This window comes from Gopherus flavomarginatus, chromosome 13 (genome assembly GCF_025201925.1).
Source record: "Gopherus flavomarginatus isolate rGopFla2 chromosome 13, rGopFla2.mat.asm, whole genome shotgun sequence".
Taxonomy (NCBI): domain Eukaryota; kingdom Metazoa; phylum Chordata; order Testudines; family Testudinidae; genus Gopherus; species Gopherus flavomarginatus.
In genome coordinates this window covers 27,814,669-27,826,965 of record NC_066629.1, presented here as the reverse complement: position 1 = coordinate 27,826,965, position 12,297 = coordinate 27,814,669, and the positions used below count along the sequence as shown (strand labels likewise).

Sequence of the window (12,297 nt, the reverse complement as noted above, 5' to 3'; positions counted from 1 at the left end):
GAGAGCAGGGTGCTGAAATAGCACTTGGGAAGTCATTGCTGTTATAAAATAAATGTAAAAGTCAATAGTGACAGCCAATCCACAGTTACCCAACTGTAGCACATCCCCAGGTGCCAGCCAGCTGCCTGGGGCGCTGCTGAGAGGTGGTCCCCGCCAAGTACCACATAGCACAGGCACAGCTCTGTAGAGACCCCACCACACCTTTAAAGAGCGTGGTTGTAATTAACTCCCCCCTCAGCCTTGTTCTATTCCCGCCAGAGACACCTCTCCCTCAGCCCTCCAGCTGGTATCACCCTGGTCTCTTCCAGCACACCTGCCCTACCACCTTGGCACAAGCTTGGGAGGAGAGAGCCACTGCAGAGGTGCATGGAAAGGGGTGGGAGAGACACCCATGAGAAAACCTGGCTAAGGGCTGCCCACAATGAGTTTCCTACTGGCTGAAAGCTGCATGGACACCATCTCTTGTAGCTCCATTTCCTAGCATTCTAGTACCATGACCAGATAACGAATAGACTTGTTTGTGCAGCAGTCTTTGAATTTGACAGGATAACAGCAATACAACTTGGAGAGGAGTGAAGGAAGTGTCTGAACGTGAAGAGCAAGGTGGGTACCAGGGCTGGGTTCGAGGGAGAGAGACAAAAATCTCAGATGGAAAAGACAAAACTGCAAACACCACCATTGTACAAAATAGATCTGTGTCGATTTAATTTGCATACAAAACAGGATACAGCTTACAGCGTCACAAGGGGCAAGGGGGAAAAGAAACCTGCGACGGAAACACAGTAATTTGGTTACTAAAACAGTCTTTTACCCACACGAAGAATATACGCTCTCTAGAACGCACAGGTCTAATTCCAGGTCTTCTGCTGCGTGTGCTTTGGTATAATGTACGAATGACTGCAGAGGGGTTCAGTGCCGGGGAAAGCTAGGACAAGTGGGACTGTTAATAAAAATAGCTGAGGGCTGCCATGTGGTTTTCTCAATACCTGAGAGAGACTAAAAGCAAAATCCCCGCAGGCAAGGATTTGTGTGATCTGGTACAGCGGGCAGGAAACCAACATAACGATCCATTCTTTCCTGGCGGTGGTTCTCAGTGGTCACTCAAGGCCTCTCGGTCAGTCCATACTGCTAAGTGTGCCCTAGGGTTTCTTTGCTTAGGCAAGGACATCAATCAGCATGCTGTGTTATATCAGCAGTGCTTCTGGGAGTCACCTGCCCTCAGTTTACCAGCAAGGAAAGGGGTAAGAGATGCTAGTGCCAGACCCTGTGAACACAAATCCACCCCCCTGGATCTGTCTGCAGAACCAGTCCAAGCCCTTGTTTAAGGAGAACAAAGTCAGGTACCTCACATTAAAAAAGTTGGGTATTAGTTAAAAAGTTATAAAATGTAAAAAGACATTTTCTCTTGCTTAAAAATTTAAGTAAAAAATGTTCGGTTTGCGTGTAACACGTCCCTGAAGCATTTGCAACCCAACTATTGCAACCAGGTGTAGCGCATGAGAATCAGAAAGCAAAACGAACTAGACAAGGTCCCTTTCTGTTTAAGCCTATCCTCACTATCCAAGCTGAGAAACGCAAACAGTATGAAAGGGTGGAAAGCTACAACTTCCAGTCATCTCTGGTAGGAACTGTTTGAAGAATGATTTCTCATCCCTTTAATGCAGATTTTTAGTCAAACAATAATTGCCAGAAAGAAAAATGTTTAAAAAGCATAAATATCCCAAGCCAGCTTGGAGGGATGGCGGTTAATGACACAGCACCACATAGCAGCTGGAAATGCAGCCTCTACCCCCACCTCTGCATTTCCTCCTCACTGCCCTGACCCAGAACTGAGGCCAGGATAGGATGATATTTTTAAAGGTTGTCTTCAGGCAAATGCCAAATGGGTTTTTAATTTCCACAAGGGAACGACTCAAGCTGCAGCCACTCAAAGGGACTGGCCCAACGCTGAGGAAAGCGTCTCACAATGGACTTTAGTGGCCTTGGGACTGGCCCCCAATTGGGGAGCTGACAGATACTTGGCACCCTCCCTGCCGTACAATCCCATTGCTCATCTGCTCTGTGCTTTTTAGAGCTATGCTGTCTCAGAGGGCTGCCTTCTCAGGTTCAGGCACTGCAGCATGAGCAAGTGCTCAGACACAGAAGTGCCTTTCCCACCCCAGAAAAGCAGCCTCTCCGGGGCAACGCTGGCTTGTACCACACTACTGAAACCAGCTGGAGGGGCCCAGCAAATGGAGGAACTTAAAAGCACGGGTGGTTGCAGTCAGAAAAGTGACCATGCAAAGCAGAAACAACCTTATCCAACATGTCAGCCTCCACTCTGGCCCCGTCAGAGCCATTTCTCTGACCAAACCAGCTCTCTCCAACAAGTCCTGCAGAGCAGATATAGACTCAGCAGCGAGCCGGCTCCTAGTCTGCCTTGTCGGAAAGGGCCCTAAGCCGGCCTAAGTCTGGAGCTGGGCTCCCCCAGGGAGTGAGAGCACTTGGCTTGGTGGGGGCTCTATCTATTATTGGTGGTTATCCAAGGCCACACTGACACCAGTAACAAAGGGTGCATCGCTGGAGACCAGCCATAGACTCCCTCACGACAGCCTCCGCCCACCATGTCCTCCAGCCTGGCTCTCAGCAAATCCAGACGGGAGAGAATCCAGACAGACTCCCACCACTGGCTTTTCCAATCACCCCGACTCAAACCGCACAGTTTGGGGGAGTGGGGAGGTCTCCTCCATCGCACCAGCCCTGTAAGCCATCCCCACCAGGCACCGTCTGGCCCTATGGCTTCTGCCCTGTCAAAAAGAAAGTGTGTTTGTTAAAACCCTTCCCATAGGCTTAGCCTCCACTGGCCCCTGAATACAAAACATTTTCAGCTAGAAACAAACTCAACACTGGACATTAAAAAGAATCCTGACTATAACAGGAAAAGAAAACCAACTCCGTTCGGTCAGGATGTGGTGCCCAGAAGCTCTGACTATATTGCTTTCGACTGTGCTCTTCCATGTAAAAATTATAGACATTTGCTTTTCATTCTCTCAAGCTCAAGTTTGTGCCACAGAGGCCGGGTCTGAGGTCACCTGCAACCTTTCTTGGTTGTGAATCCACAGTGCATTCTTTTCCTCTAGCAACAGTTTCCTGTTGGAATTCACCTCCTCCCCCGCAAGAAGTTATTCCAAGTCCTCGGTGAGACACATTTCCATCAGGTGATTGCTGGAATACTAATGAGGGAACTGTTGATTTATTGAAGCCCTGATATTTCAGCACTGGATTAAGCAGTCTATAAAGTATATTTGGATACATTACAGGATTAGAAGAATTCATTTGGGAAGTCCACTTCCTTCCTCCTCCTGGAAAGAAACTTTATTTCAAGGGCAGAGCAAAAAGACAGATGAAAGACCACTGGGTACCACTGCAACGCAATGTATTGTAAGAGGGAACAGAGTGCAGCTGTGTTGCTCTTTTGCCAGGCTGTCTCCTGGGGCATAGGGCTGGGAAGGCTCGGCCCCTCTCTGCTGGGGCTCCGTCACCTTTTAGCAGTGATACACTTTAATTTGGTTGTTTTCATCCAGTCCGAGCTGCACCAGGCCAGGGCTGCTGGCAAAGGGCTTCTGTGTGCGTGGAAAGAGAGGACTGGAAGTTCAGTGAAGGAAAAGCACTGCTTCCGTGTGAATTCAGCCTGCGTGAATGTAGACATGGGAGGAGGACATGTCACCAGCAGCAGGAATCAAGCCTCATGCTCACATGTTGTATTCAGACCTCTGCACATAGATCAAATAGACTTAAAGCAGGATTATGGAACTCAAAGCAGCACTGGGCTCAAGACAGATCGCTCTATCACAGGGACCCAAGGATTTGGTGCCCATATCAACGTGCGCTGCAGAGAGTTAAGCCGCAGCATAATGCTGTTCGAGAGCACGAGGAACCTGTTACCCCATTTAGCAGCACAGCGAGATCTCTTTCTAGTGGCTCTTCTCCCTTTGACTCAATTGCACAGCACAATAACCATTGCTTCCCACTCCCGAGCGTCTCGCCAGAAACTGCCCACAGCACAAACAGCAGTGCTGTTAGATGGCTGATGGGGACCAGGTGGAGGAGGGAATATCTTTTACTGGGCCAACTTTTGTTGGGGAGAGATGAGACACACTTTTGAGCTACACAGAGCTCTTCTGCAGGGCTGGGGAAACTTATTCAGTGCCCCCCAGCTACATACGAGGTGGGACAGACCCTTTAGCGTAAGCAGATAGCGTAAGCAGGATGAGTGAGTAATCCGATCTTAGATATTCGACAGAATATCTCAGCCAAAGAGACATATTTCTCTCTCCAACAGAAGCTGGTCCAGTAAAAGATGTTAGCTCACCACCTTGTGTGTCTAATATCCTGGGACCCACACGGCTACCCCACCACTGCATATAGGGACCAGACTGACACCAAGAAACTAAATCCTTCATTTCCCAGCTCCTCCTCTGCTATTGTTCCCGTGACCACCCAGAGCAGTGCAGTATCTCGATTACAAGTGGCAGCGGTTGGGGCCATCACTGCAGAATAGTGAGGCACAAAGAGAAGGGATTTGTCTAAGGTCACAGTGAGTCAAGACACAGCTGGGAACAGAATCAGGAGTGCAGCCTGAGTCCACCTTCTGCTCAAACCGCTGGATACACTGTCCCTTGCAGGGACCAAAACCAGGAGGCTCTGAGGTTTCACAGCCGCTGCTCAATGCTTTGCTGCTCCATAGTCACTCACCGCCTGCTTTCTGCTTCTACCGACAGCAGCACCAGGAGCGCAAAGAAAGACAAGACCAAAGCAAAGGATACACTTTTGAATCCTTCTTGAAATTTTCCACCCATTTCTTGTTGGCATCAATCATTCCCTGGACACTAGTCCTGTCTGTCTCAGGGCCTCGGAGCTGGGAACACTGGAACAAGCCGATTTGCTCACTGTCAAGACAGAGAGAAAGAAAGGTATGGCAAGAAATGAGCCAACGGATTAGATTGAAACTGATGGGCGGCTGTGGAAATAGGCACAGCTTGATGCAACAGAAAGCAACCTCTTCTTGTCTCAGTGTCCTGCCCTCCGCTCCCCTGCCAGACTGGGAAGAAGTTTCAGCAGCCACCTAACTCAGCTGCTGCCATTCTCCTGGTCTCTCTAGCATCACAATGCCTCTGATGTTGGCAGGGACCCCTGCATCCCCAGCTAACTCCATAGGAGTCTTCATTTACCCCATTATCCACTGCTGACAGGCAGCAGCAGGACACTCTTCTTCAGGAAGAAAGGGGGTAGGCAGCTCCCCACTAGTCCCTGACCCTTCAGAAAAATGCAGTGTTGTTGGGTAGCAAAAGTCCAGCAGAGAGAGACGCTAGGCTGAACTTCCACCTTCTCTAACTGGATTAAGATACAGGGGAGTTGCAGAGAAGTGAAAAGAAAAAGCTCAAGAAATTAAGCTCCTATCTCCCCAGAGGTGTTCCCCTCACTCCAGGTGCTGCTTTGCCAGGCACAAGTTCTATGGGCATGGGAAATGATTCTTAAAGGGACTGGACTGCTGTCAAGATTCAGAAGAGCAGCTGTTCAGCAAAGAAGAAACATCAGCTCTGAGCCTGGTGTAACCCAGCCAGCAGAGAGCTGTGCTACTGAGGGGGTCCTGTGCCAGCCTGGAACTGCAGAATAGCAAGACTTCTGCAATGGACTAGACTTGGGGGTTGTTCCCAGGAATCTCACCACATTTTACAGAGCAATCAGTTAGAATGGAATGCAGTGATCACACAAGTGTCCACTTGCAAAATAGTGACTTAAAATCGAGCAGAGCCAAGCAGCTGCAGCCCTATTGGACAAGTTGCAGAAAGGCATTCTGGGAAAAGTTCCTGGGCGAGGGAGATTCTGCCTACATGGGGGGATCACTACAAGAGGCCAGGGAGTCACCAGAGAAGCTGCTCCTTGCACAGGGAGAGCTTTGTGGTCATGCCTATCACCATGGCACCACAGTGGGCACTGCACACCCGGCAAGAACTCAGCTGCAGCACTGCAGCTAAGAGCCTCTTTTATTAACAGAAGGACATGTTGCCTGGGGAAACAGGTTCATCCCCTGCTCTTTTCGAAAGGTATCAAAGGATCTTTTATTTCCAGCTGGCCACCAGGATCTCAACAACTCAGCGCTGGTCTACACTACGGGGGGAAATCGATCTTAGATATGCAACTTCAGCTACATGAATAACGTAGCTGAAGTCGAATATCTAAGATCGGATTACTCACTCATCCTCACCGCGTGGGATTGATGTCCACGGCTCCCCCTGTCGATTTCGGAACTCCGTTGGGGTTGATGGAGTTCCGGAATCGATATAAGCGCGCTTGGGGATCGATATATCGCGTCTAGATGAGACGCAATATATCGATCCACGAGCAATCGATTTTAACCCGCCGATACTGCGGGTAGTCTAGACGTAGCCTCAGCCAAAGAGACACTATCACCCCGAGTGCAGCAGCCCTTCCTAACCAGGCCTGCACTGCAGCATTGCTCACAGGCGCGAAATTACACTTGATGCGGGAATGGAACCTATAATATTCTGGTCTTGAAACAAGAGTGCTATTGGCTGAGCCTTCCTGGGAGCGCTATTGTAAAACCGGCAACTGAGTATTTAAAAGGGGACTTGGCTAATAACTTAAGCTCTGAATCTAACTTATTTGATGTAACAAGTAGGTCAGAACAAAATCATATCTGACCTACAAACCACACCAACTTAAAAACAAGCCAACAGCCACATTCAAAAGACCAGGAGTCTTACCCTGCAGGTAAGTAACCTAGATTGCTGTCCAAAGGGGCGGGACTTCCACTGAGTGACGGGAACCCGCCTGGAAGAGAGAGAAACATTCAATACAGATACAGAAACATACACTACAGGAAAGGCTTCCATCTTCCTGGTCATTGTTTGCATTACAAGCACATTATCCCTGCATGGTGCAGTCACATGCTGAGGCTCGTTTGGACTGTGCTTGTGGGAAAGCTCACAGCAGGATCTTCTGGTGCTTCCCACTGTTTCCAATGGGAAGCAGGGAACAAGAAACGCGCAAATTCTCCCTCCAATTCCTGTTATTTATTCTAACCTTACATCCTCCTCATCTCTAACTTCTATTGGGATCCCCCCTCAGGAATGGGACATCCCTTATTTCCACTTAGGCCTGGTCTACACTGGGGAGGGGGAGGAATCCCAAGATACACAACTTCTGCTACGAGAATAGCGTAGCTGAAGTCGACGTATCTTAGGTAGACTTACATCACGTCCTCACAGTGCGGGGTCGACTGCTGTCGCTCCCCTGTTGACTCTGCTTCCGCCTCTCGCTGCGGTGGAGTACAGGAGTCGACGACAGAGCGATCAGCGCTCGAGTTATCGCATCTACACTAGATGTGATAAATTAATCCCCGATAGAGCGATTGCTACCCGCTGGACTTACCCTAAGGGGAAAGACTGAAGAGGAACTACATGATTCTTGATAAGCCTTGATGCCTGAATTGTAATACTCTATGCTCCTGGTTGTCACCATGTTCTGAACGTGCTTTACTTCCGTGTTGCAAGGACTGGCATTTCATTGCTAACATAGTCCAATGCCAAAATGTTCCAACATGTTGCCCGAAGTCAGACACCTCAGTCTATGCTCAGGCATCTGGCATAATGACCTAATTTTCCAAAAGAACCGAGCACTGTGGCTCCCATTAATTTTAACACTATTAGGGTAGTATCCACAGTCAAGAGAGAACAAATGAACAAGACACAGTTGTGGTAAACCTGGGTTATTTCAATGGCTCAGGGAACAGATGCAAAATCTGGGCAATCAGAATTTTGGGGGAAGAATAATCAGCATTTCAGAAAAACACAAGTACAGTTTCAGAGGACAGTTCTTAATTGTGAGTAATGGGAGTTTACCTATAGCATGAAGAGAACAAATTAAAAGCAGAAGGACTAAATTCTGCTCTCAGAGTCACATGCCTCGCCTGTAGACTTCAAAGCCCAAAGGCACAACTCGCTACAGACTCTTCTAGGGAAGAGCATCCTCATTGACAAGAAGGAGATTGGCATGCAACACAGGAGCCACTCCAGAGAGGATACAAGTCAGAATAGATGATGGGTATACGCCACAGACAAGTTAGTATCACACAACCCAAGATGCAACTCCTCATCCACACAGATTGTGCCAGGGAGGCCCTGTCTGTGCTGTTTAGAGTTTCATCTCTAATAAAAATAAGCACCATTCTCCCAAAAGAGCCTGAGTGTTTCCTTGCCCCCAAAAGCCAGAGAAGAGGGTCTCACCCACCTGTAATCGACACATGAGCAGAGGGCCTGCCAGTGTCACAACCTCCAAACTCAGGGCCAGGCTAGGGAGGCAATTTCCACCCGCGAAATGAGGCAACATGGCACAAAAAATGTAAGTCAATAGGCCCCATAGAAATGTTTGTCTTAAGGCCCCTTAATGCACTTACCCATGTTTAAGACCTAATGAAGTCAATGAGACTTAGGCAGGCACTTAAGAGCTCTGTTGAATCTGTACCCAACTGTCTAGGGCGAGGGAATATTGTTCCCTTAGAGCATGCACACAGCAGGTCACAGACACTGATGTCAGCAGCTGGCCCACATCGAAGCAGACCACATCCGAAGAGGGCATATAAAACAGAACGACTAGCAAGAATTTTCAGAGTGAAAACAAACCTGACATTAATCTTGGGGCAGCCATGGTTTTGCTGGCTAAGGATTAGCAGGCCATGGGGCTGGGGATTTTGTCTTTGGTTAGAAGGTTCAAATAGGATACAAATAGAAAAGGAAAATTGGCTCTCCTAAGGACATTGTAAATTGGGAGCCACTTGTATCATCTGTCTCAACGCCCCTGTCAGTGTGTTTCCAGCCAGGCAGCGCAAGCTAATAGAAAGTTCCTCCTCTTCTTTTGCTGGCTCCTTTAATGACTGCTATTCTTGTGCAAATGTCAGAAGCTGAAGTGCTCTGGAAATGGTATAATGAGATCAGCTTTGCACTCCACTTCCCGGAATAAGCTGCTGTTATCTCCTCTTCTTTTCAAATCTGCCACGTGCCCAAAGTCCAGGGAGTTACACACACCAGACTTTCCTCAGAAAGTCTGCTACCGAAGCCCATTGTCTATTAGGAACACAAAGTCACATTCATTTCATCTGTGATTTTCACTCTCACCTGTTGAGGTGAACGGCTGCCCCAGAACAGACTAGTCAGCCACTAGCCCTGAACTCAGACTAAAGAGAATCAGTGGAGCTTCTGCGCAAAAGGGCTTCCATCACATTGCAGGTAATTCATCAAGCCAGCACTTCAGGAGGAGTCATTCCCCTTCAGCGCAGATGCAGAGCCATGAGTAGGGAAGGAAGTACACAGTCCCGCTCTCTATTACATCCTTGGCCTTGGCCAGTCTGGGTCTATCTCCTGTCCTATCACACTTGCTTGCGCCCAGGTGTGGTTCCGGCCCTCCCTGAGTCAGGCTGCAGAACCTGTATTATGCCCATTGTATTAGCCCAGCCCGCTATAGGGAATGGAATTCTAGCTTCACTTCCCTGTGGGTATTTTTATACCCACTGTCCCTGTGCCATGTAAACTGCAGAGAGAAATTACACTGGTCTACAATTTTTGAGAAGTCGTCTGCTTCACAGATAAAATGTGATATTTATTATGTATTTTGATGTGCTGAATTCAAATATGACAATTAAAACAACTGATTGGATACTGTTTCTAAGATATTTAAGTTTTTACATTTTATGTCTATGTATATTGTGTAGCTAGTAGAGTTTTAATCATAAATTGTAAACCTAGGTCTTTTCATGTGTTTATGGTTGCTTTACATGATAATATTTCACCTGTCTTGTTTATGTAACACTTTAAAAATCAGCAAAAAGGGTTATATAAATAAAATTTATTATGAAACAAAAAGGCAAAAAACTATTATGGACATAGTTTAGTCCTATTCAGTATCTACTCGGCGCTACTTGGCTTGTCTCTTGTATTCATTAAATGGAGCATCTCTTGTCTCTGTCCAGCAATAGTCTGCAAGCATTGATGGGCTCCATTTGCCCTGATGGCCTGCCAGGAGATTCCACTGCTGTAGTCTGGAGCCCAACAGCTCTGCCTTACTCTCGGGTAGTTCCAAATCCCTGACAAGGTCATTCAGTTCACCTTGTGTTATGAGGCGCGGTTCAGAGGAGGAGGATGGGAGAAAATGTGGGTCCTGTGACATTGATGGTTCAGGACCAGAAGTTTCATCCTCTTCCTCGTCTGACTCAAGTGAGAATGATTCTGGTGCATCAGGAACCGGCAGTCCTTCTCCGTGGGGTACTGGGCGTATAGCTGATGGAATGTTTGGATAACGCACAGTCCACTTTTTCTTCTTTGATACACCTTTCCCAACTGGAGGCACCATGCAGAAGTAACAATTGCTGGTATGATCTGTTGCCTCTTTCCAAATCATTGGCACTGCAAAAGGCATAGATTTCCTTTTCCTGTTCAACCACTGGCGAAGATTTGTTGCACAAGTGTTGCAGCATATGTGCGGGGCCCACCTCTTGTCCCGATCTCCAATTTTGCAGCCAAAATAAAGGTGATAGGCTTTCTTAACCATAGTGGTTATACTGCGCTTTTGTGATGCAAAAGTCACTTCACCACAAACATAACAGAAGTTATCTGCACTGTTCACACAAGTACGAGGCATCTCTGCTCACTTTGGCTAAACAGAAATGTGTCCCTTTGCAAAATCAAACACTGACAAATAAGAGAGCACGACACTGTATGATTTCTAGAGCTGATATAGGGCAATTTGTTCAGCAGAGTGATGTAAGCTTCGTTACGATTGCATCGTCCATGACTTCTAGGAATAACATGATGCAATTCATATCATGTATGATGCAATAGCAGCTTCAGATTGCATCATTCATTGTTTTGCCTAAAAAGCAAGTACTGTCCAAACCTAGTCATAGATTTATTCATAGATCCAGTCAAAGATGTATTTTAGTCATTTCTGGTTTAAATTGAGATCCCTTCCCTTTATAACTCACTTATCCTCTGCCATTCCCAAGTCAAGGGTCGTACATACTGACCCAATAGCATATCTTGAAAACTAGAGCCAAACAACAATTTTAAGCATCATTTTCATTCTCAGTGACCTAGAATTAGTAAAGTTGGACTACATTTATTTCAGAAGCATTTTGGCTGTAGAGCAGTGTTATCTTCATCCCAGAATAGCCCACACTGGGCTATCTGTCCTAAAGTGCTCCACCAACTATACTGGACTCTCTTCTCTGAGCAGTGAGATCCAGCTACATCTGGAAGTGGGAGACAGAAGCCAGCATGCTGTACAACAGGGAGTGATCATGGGCAACTACTCCTGCACCTTCAAAACTGCCACCAGCAGAGTCACACAGGATCCACACCCGTCCCCATACTAGTCAACAGAGCCTCAGAGAGCTGGCAAGATCCCCCAGGCCGAAGCACCAGCAGAGTGCGGACAGCACACAACCCTATGTCTCCCTCATGTGTAATGTCAACAGTTCTACAAACAGCGAGCTGAATTCAGCACCAGGCTACAGCTGAACCCAGACAAGACTGAGGTGATGCTGGTAGAAGAGTGAGTGCTTTAAAGAACTTGACTCGTCTGTAACATCTCTTACTGCCATTGGCACTTACCTGCAAATCGCTAGGTCAGTCAGGAGCCCTGCCCCCAGGGTCCTTCTGGATCCTTCGCTGCTACTGGTTGCTCTAAATAGGCCCCGGCCAGCCGACTGCACTCTGTGCTGTCAGAGGCACCCCTGGCCATGCTGACCCATGTGCTCATGATGACCAGGCTTGGCCTTTGCAACTTGTATCTAGGAGCGAAGCTGCGTGCCCTGACAACTGGTACAAGGCACAGCAGCTCATCTGCCCATGTCACAGACCACTGTGGACACGTTGCCCTGGTGCTCAGATGAACAGAGTCCAGTTCAAGGCCTCTGTCCTGACATTCCAAGTACTCCGTGGGATTGGCTCTGACTACCTGAGGCACAACTCTCCCTCTACAACCCCGGCCTTCCTGCAAGCTACGTTCCCGCAGAACAAAGGAACTGTCAACCCCGGGGAAAGGCTCGGGATGCAGGACACAGACTGTCACGGCAGCTGGACCAAGGTTATAAAACTCACTCCCGGTAGAGATAAGAGACCAGGGACTTCACGGTACTCAGAACTGAAATGACACTCACATCTTTGACTTACCTTTCCCACAAGGTGCATGCGCACACACACAAAACCCATCGTAATGACTCAGACCATTTCTCCTACAGGC

At 47.8% G+C, this 12,297-nt stretch overlaps 1 protein-coding gene across 13 annotated transcripts in view; it reads right to left on the bottom strand.

Annotated features, from left to right (window-relative positions):
* Positions 1-12,297, bottom strand: part of CEP164 (centrosomal protein 164) — a 96,505-nt gene that overhangs the window by 17,037 nt on the left and 67,171 nt on the right. For 3 of the 13 annotated variants that reach the window (XM_050921860.1, XM_050921870.1, XM_050921871.1), the window contains 3 exons: positions 6,768-6,834; positions 4,806-4,928; positions 2,537-3,624 (listed from right to left, as the gene is read on the bottom strand). The exons of the other annotated variants lie outside the window; for them this stretch is intronic. In XM_050921860.1, coding sequence (XP_050777817.1) covers positions 3,525-3,624; positions 4,806-4,928; positions 6,768-6,834 — 290 coding nt within the window. In that variant the 3' untranslated portion in view covers positions 2,537-3,524. Of the gene's footprint in view, positions 1-2,536; positions 3,625-4,805; positions 4,929-6,767; positions 6,835-12,297 lie in introns of those variants that run through there. 13 annotated transcript variants of the gene reach the window in all.